Consider the following 17,311-nt stretch of genomic DNA (forward strand, 5'->3'; position numbering starts at 1 on the left):
TTAAAGTCAGCATGACTTTATAAGGTATAAAGCAAAAACAACTACCAAATCTCAAAACTAATGATTTCTTCTATTTGATTAGAAGAGAAAGAGATGGTTGGGATATCAGAGATGATTTTAAAAGGAATCCAATAAATTTATTAGGGTTTAGGTCAACCCACAGTTATTAGCCACAATAGCTAAACAGAACATCCATGTTCAGAGGCAGTTACTCGTAAAATGGCTGACCCTTGTAGAGAAAAGGATGTTGGCCTGCATAAATCTTTGGTCCTCCAGAGCTCCTCTAGTTGCTCAGGCATGTCCCACTGAATTTGTAGGGCGACAGGAAATGCAGTTGGAAGCGACTGCCCTCTCCTTCCCCAACCCACCAGCGACTAGCATTGTACAGTATAACTCAGGTCGTGAGTCGCGACTAGCAGCCTGCGTGCGTGAGCGAGCTGAGGAGGATACAAGGCAAAGGAAGGCAGCCAGTATTGAGAGGAAGCCGCTTTTCTAAGTCTCTCCTCCGCCTGCCTGCTTTTCCCTCCCTTGCAGCGGCTCGCAGACAAAGAGCCTTCCTCCCGCCCGCCTCTCCTCCCGCCCCGTCGCGTTGCATCGCCAAACAGCAACCGCAAGCTCCTTTCTGGACCAGGAATCTTCTTCCCCGCCCCCTCGGCCGGCTTCTCTGCGCCTGCAAGGCAAGGCAGAAACGACGCGAAAGATACCCAAGATGGCTTTAGCTCGCTTTGGCATCTTACTATCTTATTTCGGCGGCTGCTGTTGGTACTTCTCGGCCGCGGCGGCCGCTGCCAGCGCAGGTGCAGCCGCCGCCGCCGGCGGGCCGGCGGAGGCGGACAGTGATCCTTCCAAGGAGATGGAGTGCAAGCTGAAGAGCATCACGGTGTCGGCGCTGCCTTTCCTGAGAGAGAACGACCTGAGCATCATGCACAGCCCCTCGGCCTCCGAGCCCAAGCTTCTTTTCTCGGTGCGCAACGATTTTCCCGGCGAAATGGTGGTGGTTGACGATCTGGAAAACACCGAGCTTCCCTATTTCGTCCTGGGTGAGTCTCTCCGGCCCTTGGCCTATTTGCAAAGAAACGGGAGGCCTCCGTAAATGTCAGTCACATTAGTACTCAATTCCCCCTTTTTATGCATCCACCTAATTTCCTCAGAAGGCACTTCACTGCATGTAAGTAATTGTTACGCCTTCCCTGTATTCCCCTGGCATATGACCTTGCTCGTATACATCGAGCATACGCAGGCTTCGCGAGGCCCTTGGTACTTGATGCGTCGTGACCGCAGCGGGTGTAGTCTTTCCCGGCGCTGCACCTTTCAGAAAAAGACCGCTGCTCCTTGGAGTCGCCTCCACGGTTTGCTCACCTGAGCGAGCAGCAGAGCTCTCATAGAGGTGGTTGTCAAGGAGAGGAGCGGTTACTTTTTCCCATGCATGGAGGGCGAGTCGAGAGGACAGGGGACGGCGGCGGCGGCAGCGGCGGGGGCGGGGGGGGGGAGGCCTAGGCGGTTGGCCTGCAGTAGGCCACAAACGAGGAGGCAGTTGCTAGGCGCCCGCCGCTGGATTAGGTTTCTACCGGAAATGTGGCCGCTAGGAATAGGCCCAGTCCTCCCAGTTGCCTTCTCCACTTGGAGGGCGGGCAAACGGAGTTGCCTGAGGATGCCCTCTCACTGCTCAGTTGCCCAGCTGGGTGACAGGCCTCTGAAGGGAAGCTGACAGAAGGAGGTGTTCTGTCTCCCTCTTGCTCTCTCTCTCTCTCTCTCTCTCTCTCTCTGTGTGTGTGTGTGTGTGTGTGTGAGAGAGAGAGAGAGAGATGCACAGCTGGTGTTATGAGGCCTACCTGACTACCTGAAGGAGTGAGTGTAAAAAAGACTCCACTGCTGTTGCTTGTTGCCACCTCGCTTGTAGGTGATAGCAAATTGGGAGTAGTGGAAAGGAGTATCTCTTGAAGGTTCCACTGTGTGTTTGTCTCTGGGTGGCGTAGTAAATGAAGTTGGCTCTGCTCCATTACCTGGAAGTGGCAGGCAGGTAAGTGGAGGCAGTGGCAATGGCCTTAGTTTGGGGGGGGGCGCAGTGCTTGGGGATGCGACTTCAGGGCCCAGATATCCCAGCCCTAATGTCCCTGACAGCAAAGGTCAGGTTATCAAGTCTGTTGCTCCTTGCAGCCTCCTCTGCCCCCCCCCCCCCCCCATGGTTCCCTCCAGCTGTCAGGTGCAAAAAGCAGTTGCTCTTGCTTCTGCTTTCTCTCTCTCTGGCATTTCTGGTGGGCTAGTCACCTTACCAAGAAGGAACAGGTAGCCTGAAGTGGTGAAACTGACCCCTTGGTGTCCTTGCCTGGCTCAGGACAATTTGGCACAGTCCCCTTTTAGGATTATGATTATGCTTAGTGAGTGGGAGGTGGCTGTTCCTCTCAAGTATTACTCAATCGCCTGGTTTAGTGGTGGTGCGGAATTGGGGAAAGAAGAGATTTTGGATGTTGCCGTTTCTTGTAACAGCACAACAGCACAGAGTAGGGGATGCCAAATCCCCTGGGTTCTGTTGGTAGCAGTTTCTATTTAGTAGCAGCTAGTTCAGGAGTTGGTACCATTATATACTCTGCCAGTCTTGAGTGTAATACCTGGTCAGATTTGTTGTACTTATTTATTTCTTGCAGAAATAAATACTTCCATTTAGCATTCTTTGTTTAAGACCACCTTCCAAGAGCAGCTTCTAGTACAAACAAAAATAACAGAAAATGCAGTCTATGATTAAGCAACAGCTCAACCAGGTGATTTTAAAAGCACAACCTTCACTTTGCACTAGTGAGACAATAAATATGATATAAGGTAATTCTCTGTATGGAGAGAGTTCCAGAGCTGAGTTGCCACTGCAGAAAAAGGTGTGCTATGGTAGAACTGTACCTCTCTTGCCTGTGGCACACAACTTTCTTTGTATACAGAAACCATACAGCCTTTTCTTAAATGAGCAGCCTTGACCAGGCTGGGGACATATTCTGAATGAGCAGCCTTCATCACTTCAATAGCTATGTGTCCTGGTAAGTAGTCCTCGGGTGAGACATCACAGGGTTTGATTTGAATTTTCAGGATGTTTCCCTCTGTCTCAGAAAAGAATAAAATCACATGATTTGAGCATAGAATATTGATGGCAGCTCTATTTACTGATTTCTCTCCACTTACCTTTTGGTGTGCTCTCCAGCACCATGTCCATTATGTCGGGTATCAGGAACAGATAGCTTCTTTCCATGCTTTCATTGGGTGCCACATGATTTTGTTCTAATCCTGCCAGAATCTGTTTTCTAATCAGACAGGTATCACTTTTCTGTTGTGAGGCATCATTAGTTTATGTCTAGACACTTGCAATCATAGTCTGGGTCCCTCAAGTCCCTTCTGCTGATACCCCAGGGGCTTCTTTTGTTACTTCCTCCTCAAGAGTAGGGGCTGAACACTGGTCAATGTAGTTGGTGAGGGGACCAGAATCAATGGGTGATTGAGGACTGGATTGTCCCTACTAGATCCTTACCTATTGGCCCACTTGGGCCTATGCCCCTGTCTAGGGGTTCTGGATGATTATCACATCCTCCTCGTTCAAGATGTACAACACTAGCTCAGGGTCTTCTTCCTTTTCTCCCCACTCCTCTCCCTTATATCCTATTGAAAGGGATGAGTTATTCCCCTCTTTCTCTCTTATAGGGGACTCTCACCAGCCAGGCCTGATCCCTGTCTCCTCACCCAGGTGCGATTTGTCTGCACTCCCTCCATGATTCCTCTCTCCTGCCTGAGGCCTTCATTTCTCTTTCTGTGGCCTGGGTACCATAGTTTATGTTTGGCCTGCCAGGGGGTGCGGGGCAAGTACAGGCAGTCAGCTAGGGGCACCTGGAGTGTTCCCCTCACAATCAAATTGTTACTTTTCTTTACAGAAATCCATGTAAGGTTAATTCAGTTGAGACTGTCCGAAGCTCACCCATTTAGCTTTATGACTGAGCAAGGACTTGAATTCCATCCCACTAGATGAAGCCCAGTAATGTACTGCACCCTGGAATTTCTGCATTTCTTATTCCTGATGGTGCAGAATTTTGCTAAATATATAAATTTTGTTCTTCACTGTTTTTATTTTATGTCTCACAAAAAAATCTTCCGTCCTACTGGAGGATCAGCTGTTAATACCTAGGAGGGTCCTGGATTTCAAACTAGCTTCTTCCGTTTCCTGTCTCTCTTCCCCAACCCTAAATACTGGGATAAAGCTAACCAACGCAAGCCTTAGCATCTGTACAATATAACTGAATACATTTCAGACCTTTTGAGACCTTAAACAGTTTTCATACAGTATATAGAGACAGGGAAGTGAATAGTTCCACAGAAAAGCTTCCACAAAAGCAAAACTGGCCAGTGCTTTAGATATTATCCTGCAACAGGTGGCCCTGGGGAAACATTGTCTGTATTCCAAGATTGTATTTGTAATGATCCTTTCTGCCTAAAGAGACAAAGATCGCAGTCAGGGAGTCTCTCTGGGGGGAAAACTACTACCTTTATTTCCTGAGCTAGGTCCTCTAGGCCTCAGAAGTGCATAGCAAGCCCCATAGACAAGCCTGAATCTTAAAGTTAACCTTTGATTGCTTTGAAAGCAATAAAACATAGGCTTTATGTTTCCTTAGAATGCACACACAAAAGGAGATTGAAAAAGAAATAGCAAAATTCTATGGCAGCCTCTATAAGAAAAGAGAAGTTGTTGTTGTTTAGTCGTTTAGTTGTGTCCGACTCTTCGTGACCCCATGGACCAGAGCACGCCAGGCCCTCCTGTCTTCCACTGCCTCCCGGAGCTGGGCCAAATTCGTGTTGGTCACTTCGATGACACTGTCCAACAATCTCATCCTCTGTCGTCCCCTTCTCCTCTTGCCCTCACACTTTCCTAATATCAGGGTCTTTTCCAGGGAGTCTTCTCTTCTCATGAGATGGCCAAAGTACTGGAGCCTCAGCTTCCGGATCTGTCCTTCCAGGGAGCACTCAGGGTTGATTTCCTTTAGAATGGATAGGTTTGTTCTCCTTGCAGGCGAGGGGACTCTCAAGTGTGTCCTCCAGCACCACAATTCAAAAGCATCAATTCTTCGGCGGTCAGAGATGTAGAGCAGGAGAAACAAATGGAGTACTTGAACAAAACCCTAAAAAGGAAGCTTGACTCCCAACAACTCGAGAAATTAAATCAATCACAATGGAGGAGATTCAAGAGGCTTGGAAAAAACAGAAAAGTGGGAAATCCCCTGGGCCAGATGGACTACCAGCTGAATATTATAAGGTGTTTGAAGAAATCTTAAGTCCTCAGTTTAAGAGGTTAACCGAAGATATCGAGTCTAAGGGCGGTAATACCAAATTCATGGAGAGAGGCACATATTATGTTAATACATAAAGAGAGGACTGAAAAGAATAAAATCAAGAACCACAGACTAATCTCTGTCCTAAATGTTGATTATAGGATCTTTACAACCATCTGGGCATCAAGATTAAAGGAAATATTGGGAGAAATAATACATAAAGACAAAACAGGTTTCTTCCCTAAAAGGAAATTGTCATCAAACATAAGGACAATAATAGATATTTTAGAATATTATGAATTACATCCAGAAAAGCAGATGATGCTAATCTTTTTAGACGCAGAGAAAGCCTTCGATAATGTCAACTGGGAATTTATGATGCTACAACTAAAGAAAATGGGAGTGGAAGAAAATTTCTACAAATAATCAAAGCAATATACTCTAAGCAGGAAGCCAGGATTAAGGTCAACGGGAATTTAATGGAGAGCATATCGATTGAACAAGGCACAAGACAGGGTTGTCCGCTATCCCCTCTTTTATTTATACTAACTTTGGAAATCCTAAATAGGCAGATAAGAGCTAATGAGAGAGTTAAAGGACTAAAAATCAGAGGTGAAGAATTCAAGGTACAAGATCTGGTGATAATACTTGAAAATCCTCAGGGAGACCTAGAGGAAGTATTGAGAATCATAGAAGACTATGGACAAGTGGGAGGTTTTAAAATCAATTATCAAAAAACAAAAACAAAAGTTATGATTAAAAACAAAGAAGAAGTTGGAAAACTGGTGAGGGAAAATAATTTTGAAGTAGTACAAAAAATCAAATATTTAGGAGTCATCATCACCAAAAAACCCAGCAACTTAATGAAAGTATTTTAGAATACAGAAAGAAACTCAGAAAAACCTGGAAGAATGGAGTAAGCTACAACTGTCACTGATGGGAAGAATTGCAACGATAAAAATGATGATCTTGCCTAAACTTGTATTCCTCTTTCAAAATCTACCAATATTACTAAATTTCAAATACTTCATTTGGATAATTCTTATAAACCAAGGATTACTGAAACTGGAGGGGCATGACTTAAGTATGGGCTGGCACGCATATGTGTGGTATGGGAAATATAAGGAACAATCACACTTTACGGAACATATTGTAAAAAAAGCATTGGGTCTAGTGTGGCATAAATTTCAAGCACAAACATATAAGAAAATTCCAATATGGGCAGCTCCTATGGAAGCTTTTATGTTGAAAGTGTTGAATCGGAAATGAATGTTACTAACTTATAAAGAATTACTTAATAGAGAACAAAATATAAAAAATAAGCAAGAATTAGAAGAACTCGGGGTGGCGACAGATTGGTGGTCATTGAATAAACTAGAATCAAGATATAAAAAAGATAAAAATATGGGCTTTTTTGAGGGTGAAGTCCAGTTGGACAAACTGTGGATTTACAGTGATGAGAAAATAATAAAAAAGTATACATACTTATTAGAATATGATCTGGAGGATGAGAGGGTAGAGGAGACAATGATAAAATGGGCAAGAAATTTCAGTTATAATATTGATATTGATCACCGGACAATGATGTGGAAAGATTGTTATAAAATGATTAAGCTGGTAAACTGAAGAGAAAATATCCTCAAAATGTTTTACAGATGGCACTATACCTCTGCAAAACTGGCAAAAATGTCAGAGGGTAGAAGCAGTATTTGTTGGAAATGTAAAAAAAAGTAGGAAATTATCATATGTGGTAGACATGTGAAAAAGCCAGGGGTTATTGGTTACAGCTGAAATAGCACTACTAAATATTATACCAGAAATTACTGACAAGAAAATCAAATATTGTTTGATGTATATATTTACAGTGGTGCCTCGCATAACGATGTTAATTGGTTCCATTAAAAATATCGTTATGTGAAAACATTGTTAAGCGAAACACCATTTCCCATAGGAATGCATTGAAAACCGGTTAATCCGTTCCAATAGGAGCCTATTCAATACATTTCAATGGTGAAAAAAAATCACCAAAAATTCAAAAAGACTCAGAACAAAGCCAAATTACTTTAACGAAGGTTTTATTAGGTGCACTAACGATTCCAAGCATTTTAAACATTTTTAAAAACATTTTAGAATATTTTTAAAATAGCGAAAACAGGGCTGTCAAAAAAAAAGTTAAGCGAAACAGGGGACCTAAAACTGTCATCGTTAAGTGAAACAAGGTCCCAAACATCGTTATGCGAAAATCCCCCATAGGAAACATCGTTAGGTGAGGTGGCAAAATTTCCAGCAAAGGCCATCATTATGCGAATTCATCGTTGAGCGAGGCACTCGTTAAGCGAGGCACCACTGTATAGCGGCTAGGTTACTCTGGGCCCAAAAATGGAAAAGTGAAGACATACCTACAATGGAGGAGTTCCTGAAGAAGCTGTTGTACATTACAGAACTAGATACACTCTCAGAAGCACTATGAGAATGACCAAGGGACTATGCAGAGCAAAGTTGGAATTTAATATATGTTTGGGCCCAGGGACAGATCAAAGGATAGGGCAAAATGATTGATGTTTTTTTTTTCTTTCTCTTTCAATGCTGTCTGGAAACTTGGGAAATTTGGGACTCAATGAGGTCTGAATCTCTGTCCTCAAAGGGGGAGGGGGATCTTTTTTCCTTTTTTCCTCATTTCTTTTTCTTTTTTTAAAAAAATCTTATATTGCATATTTGTTTGTAATTGGTAGATTTATATGTTCCAATTAAATAAAAATGATATTGGGGAAAAAAAGAAAAAAAAATGCACAACAGCCTTACCAAGTAGGACAGCAGGGCATCTTAACTTACAGTGGCAACTATTACCTTTCTTTCATCCATACTGAATTTAGATACTAGTCCTGCTGTAGCAAAAGACTAGTCCTCTGAAGAATTATATTTTTTATTAGGAAAGTAAAATAGATTAATTAACATAACAGTTGTAGCTTTAAAGCATAAGCATTGCGCATATCTATCATTACAATGTTTAAATAAACTTACAATTTCTAATTAAAATAAAAACAGCTAGGTATAGTGGTGCTAGATCTTTGCTCTACACCACTACATGTTGTCATCTAGTAGCTGGGCTATTTCCCCCCCTTCTTTCTGAAAAGAAAAACAAGCCTCTCTGTCTCACATTCTACAGCATTTACAGACCCTTGTATACATACACAAATCCTTTCATTTAAAAACTCTTTGGGACAGGGTTCTCAAACTCAATTTACCTGGAGGCCGCTGGAGGCAGACTGGGTGAGGCTGTCCCACATCAGATTTTCCACCAAGTGGAGCAAGAACCCGAGGAAGCCACCTAGAAGTTTTCTTAGCCTGGCTGGGGCTCCGAGGAGGAGGAGGAGGAGGGGCTCATGAGCCCTTGCCGCTGGCCACAACCCCCTACGGCTCCTTCTTCACTACCACCACCACCACCACCAGCAGGATGAAGAAGGGGGGAAGGAAGCGAGTGCCAGTGGCCATCTAGTCGGGGGGAGGACGGCATGACATAATTTTTTTTAAAAAACCCTCACAGAATTCATCTTGCTAAAGGAGAAAAGCCCCCACCGGTACCAGCGAAATTAAACAGAATGGGGTGGGCCCCCCACAAGTACGCATGCACATGCACACACACACACAGAGGTCTGGCAACCTTCGTCTGAGGCCCCCCTCAAAAAAAGTGCACTCAGCAGCAGCAGCCACCCCCACCATGATAGAGGAGCAAACTTTGCGAGGTGAGCCCAGGCAGCCGCCAGAGCTGAGGCAGCTGAAGCAGGATGAAGAGGAGGAGGAAGCACCACCGGGCACTGAGGCAGTCGCTGGATGGGCTGGTGCTGGGGGTGCCAAGAGAGAAAAGGAGCCAGAGAGCTGCTTCCCTGGAAGAGGCAGCGGTGGTTGCAGCTGCTGTTGGTGGCTTGGAGGCGCTGTTCGAGGACGGGCCAGGGATGAGCTCTGCTCTCAGGCATCACCTGGTGGCGGCTTGGGCATTCGGGGAAAAGGACCAGCAGTGTGCCTCGCTCGGCGGCTCTCCCCCGGGATGTTGTCTCTTGCGGCTTCCGTCTGGAGCTGCAGCCTGCCAGCCAACAGACAGGTGGGCTGGCTGGCAGGCTGCAGTTCCGGATGGAGGGAGCGAGAGGCGCTGTGTTGGTAGAGAGCTGGCGAACAAGACAAGGCTTTTTTAAACTCTTGACAGCAGAGGACGCGTGGGTGCTTTGGGAGGGGGTAGGCAAGGCAGGGGTCACAGGCTATTGTCCGGCAGGTTGCAAATGGCCCGCAGGCCGCATGTTTGAGACCCCTGCTTTAGGACCGCCTTCTTCATTACATTTCCAAGCTGACACCAATTAAGTTCAAGTAGGTGTAACTCAGATCACTCTGATCACCGCCCAAAGTTCTCATGCTACAGGTGTCTTATCTTGGTCCCTTGTTTTGTCTTCTTTTCCTGGACTGTGTAACCTTGTGACTTTGACAAACAACTCTGCATAACAAGCTCATGAAAAACATCTCTTTCTGAATTCATGTTACACAGAACCTAACAGACTCCATTTTTGCATAACTACAATTCTCAGTTTTCTTCCATTTCCTTACAGTATTTTTCATTTTTAGAATTTAATAAACATAAAATATAACAAAGCAATGTTAAAATACATGATGGTAAAATAAGATTATTTAAAATCATGCTAATTAAAATATACAATAATTATCCAGATAATTTGCTAAATAGGGTGATGGAAAAGAGTGAAAAAAATTAAAGAAAAAAGCTATGAGGGAGCAGGCTGGGTAGGTTGAGCTTGTCATCCTGGGAAGGCAGCCCATCTAGGTAAAGGAAAACTCCAGTTTCAAAACTCCATTGCCTTGTGGCTATTTCCACTGATGGAAAAGGCTTCAGGAGTTATCCTTGAGGCAAAATCCAGAGCCAGATTCCTGGAGGCAGTTCATGTCATTCTGGCAACTCCTGCAATGACGCTGGAACCAGTTGTTTTGGTTCTTGCCTTTCCATTGGACTATTTCAGCGACATGGAGAGGGGGGATTTGCTGCTTGGGTAAAAGCCATATTATTTTACCCAGGCTTCGTGCTCTGGAGAGGACACTGTAACTTTGCATACGGCGTCGAATAGACCCTGTTCCAAGTCCTCCATAAAGAGCACGTTATCATAGTCTCTCGAGACTGAAGGATGCCTATGAATGGTTAACAATGAAATGTAAGCTGAAGTGTCACTGAGATGGTGAATCTATGTATGATGCATACAGTGTGAGACACAACTTGAGGATTTAGACAGCTGAGTGACTGAATGACTGAAAGAATTCTGAGCACAGAAAACAATGATATTGGGTGAGAACTGCCATATTTTCCCCAACATGCTATTTGTCTCTGTAGTTCTTGTTGCATTAAGGAGCACCCCTGTGCACCCCTTCTTGTAAACTTAGGTGCTATAGTATAGACAGAGACAGACTTGCTCTGGGCTTGTCTATATGGCTGGGCTGCAAGCAGACTAAATACGTTGCTAGGAAATCAGGTATGGTGCAATTCTCACATCCAAATGGCACACTGACCTCAAGTGATCCTATTTGATCTGCACCAGCTCACTGTCAATTTGCCAGTATTGCAAAATGATTACGGTTGTCCCACAGAAAAATGCAAGGATTATAGCCATACAACAAAAAAGATCATTCCAGGTCTTGCTTGGCCAGAAGAGGAGGCGGAGACTGCCAATTTGTGAGCAGATGTCTTTAGTATACCGACTGGAATGTCTGGTTGCAACTTTGAGGAATTTGGGACAGCCGCCATATACCAGCGAAGACCCAGCAAACCATCAATTGCCCGTACCTGGCTCCCCAGTAGTGACACAGACTAAGGATAGAGTTAAACCCCCTCTGGAGCCCATGATAACAATAAACAAAAGGACATTCAGTTCTAACTTGACAGTGCCTGCGAACCATCCTGAGCTCTACTTGATAGCCGAGGCACCCCTAGATGAAGCCCAGAGAAACTTTCCAGATATTACTAAGATAAATTGACAAGCCCTGCAGCATAATGACAGCATAGCTGGAATCTGTTCCACACAACCTCATAGCTATCCATGGGATAAAGGGGGAGATCTTGAATGCAACACATGATCAACTCAAAGTTATCTCACGGAACATAGCAGGGTGGACCTCAAAGCAAAATGATCCCAACTTTCTGGAACATCTGAGGGCTTATGATATAATTTTTATTGAGGAAACACGGTTCACCAAACAAGTCAAACTATGTGGATATGTTGTATATGATATGCACGCTGAGATCACCAAAAGGAAAGGTAGAACTAAAGCATGTTTAGCATTATTGATATCTACTGCTCTCCAGGCATTTGTCAACTGGCTCCCCACTTGTGGGAAAATAGCAATGGCCGGGCATATAGTCTGTGGGCCTAAGACCCCTTTTTTGGTCAGTGTTTATATCCCACCCTTCTCATCTCAGAAAAGTACAAAACAAACTTGGGAAGACCTGGAAATTTTATAATAGGACTAGAATGCAAACTCCTTAGAGCCCAGTTACTCATAATGGGAGACTTTAATGCAAGATTACGCTCAAATAACATCACACTCTTTTCTTCTAGTTTATGAGGGGCAGTTGACAATGAGATCTTTCCCCTAGCTATGATAGAATGTTCAAAGATACTAAGGTGAATTATGGTGGTATCTGTATAATCCAAATGGTGACTTGCCTTGGTCTTATAATATTAAACGGGAACCCCCACTATGACGAACCCCCTGAATTCTCGTATGTATCAGGACATGGAAGCAGTGCTGTGGATTTTGTGCTAATCTCCCACTCTTTATCTAGAGAGGTACTGGAATTTTCTGTAGGTCTAAGGCTGGATAGTGACCACCTGCCCTTAATACCACCCTGCTACTTTCACAATCTGTCCATCTGAGTGCAAAACTTCCATCTCCAAGATAAATTTCTAAGCTTCAAACAAAAAAGAATACACTGGACCAGTGGTTCTTAACGTGGGCGATAATGCCCCCCAGGGGGCGATTTCATTTTTCAGGGGGGCGGTAGAACAAAATGGGGTGGTGTGGGGGCGCTGGAGCAGAAGGGGGGCGATAGGGGGGCACTGGAGCAAACCACACCTGTGAAGATGGCTGCAGCCTTTTTACAGTGTGCATGAATATATATTTTCCTCCAATCTTAATTTAGTTTCAGAGTTTTCGTCTTGAAATTTTTAATTCCTGCATTGCGGTTTGTTTTTATACCCTTTTTATGTTTCTTTTTGCGTCTTAAAATTCCCTTGCAACTAAATCATTAAATGTTACTTTTTGGGGTCATTTCATTTTCTTGCAATTGAATTTTGTTTTCAGGGGTCATTGGATTTAAGTGTCTTAAATAAATAAATAAATAAATAAATAAATAAATAAGATATCATCACCGTGGGGAGGGGGGGTGATGATAACTTCCTCAGTGGCTCAAGGGGGCGTTTCTTTCAAAAAGGTTAAGAACCACTGCACTGGACTGAGGAAACCCACAATAAGCTAGAAGGCTTCTTTGGCTCCGCTGAGGGGGAGTCCCTAAAAAATTCAATCATAGGAGCCACAAATGCCACTACTGCCATAAACAACTACCCAGTCCTAATCAATGCAATGAATACGGCCCTAACCTCCAAACAATTGCTTCCACAAGCCTCATTAAAGATAAGTGGCCCCAAGTGGTTTGACAGGGAATGTTATCAAAAAAACAACTGAGAGAGGTATATAACAACTATAGAAAGGAAAACCTAAACGTATTACCCGCAGAATATTATGATATAAAAAAGAAATATAAACAATTAATAGCATGTAAAAAGAGACAAGCAATTCAAAAGGGATGGAATGCATTAATAGAATGCACTTTAAATAAAATATCTAATCTCTTCTGGGCTCTTGTCACTGATGTCCTGAGCTCATCCTCGAACCAGCTCAGTTGTAACATCCCAACAGACATCTGGGAATAGCATTTCTCTACTCCATTCGGGGACATTAAAGAGAACTCAACAGATTTCTCTCCAACTATAAATTTAAATGACACTCCTCCGTGGAGACTAATCACAGTGACTGAAACAAAAACCCTGATTAGAAGAATGAAATCAGGAAAGGCCCCAGGAACAAATGTCATTCTCCCTGAAATACTAATGGTTAACATGGATTGGTGGGCACCTTTGTTGGCAAACTTGTTTACCCTTATCAATAACTCAGCTAAATTTCCCATCGCTTGGTCCAAAGCCATAATAATACCTATCTTTAAGAAAGGAGAAAGAGGAGACCCAACCAACTACAGACCAATTAGTCTACTCTCTGTGCTGGGTAAATTGTACTCTAATCGTTTAAATCAAAGACTACTTATTTGGATAAAGGAGGAAAATATCTTGGGGAAGGAACAGGCAGGATTTAGAAAGGGTAGATCAGCTGTACGATTTTGAGCCATCTTGCGGAGAAATATATGTCCTCCCATGGTAATGGCCTCTATCATGCATTCATAGACTTAAAATCAGCCTTTGGTTCTGTCCAAAGAGACATCCTATGGTCAAAATTATACAAAACCTCTATAGATAAGAGACTCCTGTATCTTATTAAATGTCTTTATCAGGGCACCACACTCCGTGTTAGATGTGGTCCAGAAGGAAACCTGACAAAATCTATTCAGGCTAATAAAGGGGTTCGACAGGGCTGTATATTAGCCCCCACATTATTTAACCTGTACTTAAATGATCTACTTGGGTGGTGTCTTGAAACAGACTTCCATCCTCCAAGATTGGCACAGACCAAATGCCCCCTGCTGCTTTATGCAGATGATCCGGTTCTTCTGTCCCTATCGACAATAGGACTTAAACGGCTTATCATAAACATTTATGACCTACTGTAAGAACAACCAATTGGTTATAAATTATGTGAAAACCAAAATTATGGTTTTCCCTCAGTCTGTAACACCTAGAACATAGGTCAGGGAACAGGGGTAAATTACCCCAAATGGGGTAAAAGTGAAAATCCTGGGGGTAATGAGCAGAGTTAATTTCGTGGCTGCTGTTTCCATCTGCAGAGATCATGGAGCACACGAAAGTAAAATCTGTCACTGCCTCCATATCTTTCCCTTCTATTTGCCAGGAGGTGATGGGGCCAGTGGCCATGAACTTAGTTTTTTTTTTTAATGTTGAGCTTCAGACCATTTTTTGTGTTCTCCTCTTTCACCCTCATTAAGAGGTTCTTTAAGTCCTCACTTTCTGCCATGCTTTTGTATAGTCAATGAAGCAGAAGTAGATGTTTTTCTGGAACTCTCTGGCTTTCTCCATAATCCAGCACATGTTAGCAATTTGGTCTCTAGTTCTTCTGCACCTTCGAAATCCAGCTTGTACTTCTGGGAGTTCTTGGTCCACATACTGCTGAAGCCTGCCTTGTAGGATTTTGAGCAGAACCTTGCTAGTGTGTGAAATGAGTGCAATTGTATGGTAGTTGGCACTTCCCTTCTTTGGGATTGGGATGTAGACTGATCCTTTCCAATCCTCTGGCCACTGCTGAATTTTCCATTGTTGATGATAAATAAAGCACACTGGTCCTTTGATATTGGGCTGTGGCACCAGGGTGTATGACATGAACTTTAGCCTGGTTTGTTCCTTTTTGCACACCACACATAGAATGATTAAAGTGGTAGGGAAAGCCCACCCCCCAATTCTGCGTTGGCTGTCTCTAGCAAGCATGTCATTGCTAGGACCACTCTGGGAGCCACTGATGATGATTAAATCCTCTACAAGCTAGCAAAAATTTAATGCAACTTGCTAGGCACTTTGGACACCTTACAACTCCCTATACCACACCATGGCTGGAGTGCAATGTGTTCCAGCAAAAATAGTGCACATCTTTATCAAATTTGGTGCATCCTGCTAGTTTGGTACACAGCCTGTGTAGATTCGATAATATTTTTAATTCAAATAATGTATGATTTCCTTCCTTTCGAATCAAGGGGGTAATGTACATTTTTTGGGGGGTAAAAGGTAAAAAAGTTCCCTGACCCCTGACCTAGAAAATGGACAATTAATGGTTCTTGCATTGAGCAAGTAAAACAGCTAAAGTATGTAGGTATTACATTCCACCATAAACTTTCCTGGGCTGCCCATAGATGGTCCATAATCCAAGCAGCCCAGAACATGCAGAAAGCTATCTTGCGTTTTTTCTTTACTAAGGTAAAGCTGTTATCCAAGTCTTTAAGCTCAAGATTCTGTCCCAACTGTTATATTGTATACCAGCTTGGATCCTAGGATTTCACACAAGTTAGAGAGTGTTCTTTTAATTTTTCTAAGATCCATTCTGGGAATACCAAGATGTGTCCCTGCAGCTGCCTTACGATTAGAGACTGTTCTAACATCACGAGAATGCAGTGCTTTGCTCTTTGCTTTTAGATATTGGAACAAGGTAATATGGGATATCTTAACCTTCTACAGAAAGATGTCCATAACAGCTCATGGCTTAAAGCTTCTCCAGCCAAACTGCATCTACTAGGGCTCTCTTTGGACTTTCTTTATGCCCAGGAATCCAGGGCAGCCAACTCTATCTTAGAAAAGTGGATCAGGGACATTGACGTCCAGTACAGTATTCTATTTCAATGGCTTGCAAAACATGCTCCATCTTGCACCTTGGCCTAAACTATAATTTCTCCCAAAGTGCTAGGTATTTAGAGAATTTGATTATCCCAAAATACAGGCACGTCTTCTCAAGAGCCCGTTTTAACTGTCTCCAATCCGCAATTTTAGATGGGCGATATTCTGGCACTCCCTTACGAAAAAAGATTATGCCCTTGTAAGGATAGAGAAATTAAACTGAAGCAAGTCCTTTTTGAGTGTAATTTTTACAGAAATGAGCGTATCAAATTCCTCAAGCCCATAATTAATGTCTTCTCAGGTAGGACTCTGATTTGGCATACAAAATATTTATTAAGCAACACAAACAAGATAACCACCGAATCAGTGGCCAAATTCCTTCTCTTTGCTCAAAGAATACAAAAAAACAATCTTGACCTCTACCTAACCCCATCATAAAAAAACACACCAAAACAAAAAAAAAGCAATTTATGGGTAATCTGTATTCGCGAAGGCTTTCACGGCTGGGATCTAATGGTTGTGGGTTTTTTGGGCTCTTTGGCCGTGTTCTGAAGGTTATTCTTCCTAACATTTCTCCAGTCTCTGTCATCTTCAGAGGACAGGAGTAGCACTCTGCTTTGGTAGCACGGTAGCACAGAGTGCTACTCCTGGCCTCTGAAGATGCCGGCCACAGAGACTGGTGAAACGTTAGAAAGAACAACCTTCAGAACATGGCCAAAGAGCCCGAAAAACCTACAACAACCATACGGGCAATCTATTTTATTAATTTTCACTATTTTTAGCTGTCTTGAAATGTTTTAATTGCTTCCATTTATTTTAAATATTACATGTATGTATTTTAATTGGTCAGAGACCGCAAAATAAAGATTGATTGATTGTAAATAATATTAATATAAAAAACACCATATGGGTAATCAATCTTATTACTTTATACTGTTTTAACTGTCTTGAAATGTTTTAATTGCTTCCACTTATTTTAAATATTACATGTATGTATTTTAATGAGTCGGAGACCGCAAAATAAAGATTGATTGATTAAATTTGCCAGTATTGTCAGTTGGCTTAAGAAAAGGACCACTTCATAATGTTGGTAAAGTAAATACTTCCTCAGCTTCATGGAATAGCTGAGGAAGGGAAAACATTTTTAAGTGTATTAGGTATGTGTTACAAGTTACATGGCCATTTAGCCTGCTGTTTGGTCTGCTGCAGGGATGGGCTGATTCATTCTTTTTTCTTTATTTTATTACAATATAAAACAAAATACATGTATTAGTAACCCATAACCTTACTTAATATATGAAAACAAAATACTAGTGCACCCTAAGGGCCATTATATTTTACCTACTTTTATTTACAAGCATAATCTTCCTTCTCCTTTATTCTCCCCCAAATGTATGTATG

The 17,311-nt window shown here is 42.8% G+C and overlaps 1 protein-coding gene across 5 annotated transcripts in view; it reads left to right on the forward strand.

Moving 5' to 3' along the window:
• The first annotated feature begins 532 nt into the window (after positions 1 to 532).
• The window catches only part of ASTN1 (astrotactin 1), a 448,149-nt gene continuing 431,370 nt past the window's right edge, over positions 533 to 17,311 (forward strand). For 4 of the 5 annotated variants that reach the window (XM_072998206.2, XM_078392391.1, XM_072998207.2 and 1 more), the window contains exon 1: positions 584 to 1,040. In XM_072998206.2, the coding sequence (XP_072854307.2) occupies positions 710 to 1,040 (331 nt within the window). In that variant the 5' untranslated portion in view covers positions 584 to 709. Of the gene's footprint in view, positions 1,041 to 17,311 lie in introns of all 5 variants that reach the window. The other variant, XM_078392393.1, reaches the window with a different exon arrangement.

Source organism: Pogona vitticeps, chromosome 4 (genome assembly GCF_051106095.1).
Source record: "Pogona vitticeps strain Pit_001003342236 chromosome 4, PviZW2.1, whole genome shotgun sequence".
NCBI classification, from domain to species: Eukaryota; Metazoa; Chordata; class Lepidosauria; order Squamata; family Agamidae; genus Pogona; species Pogona vitticeps.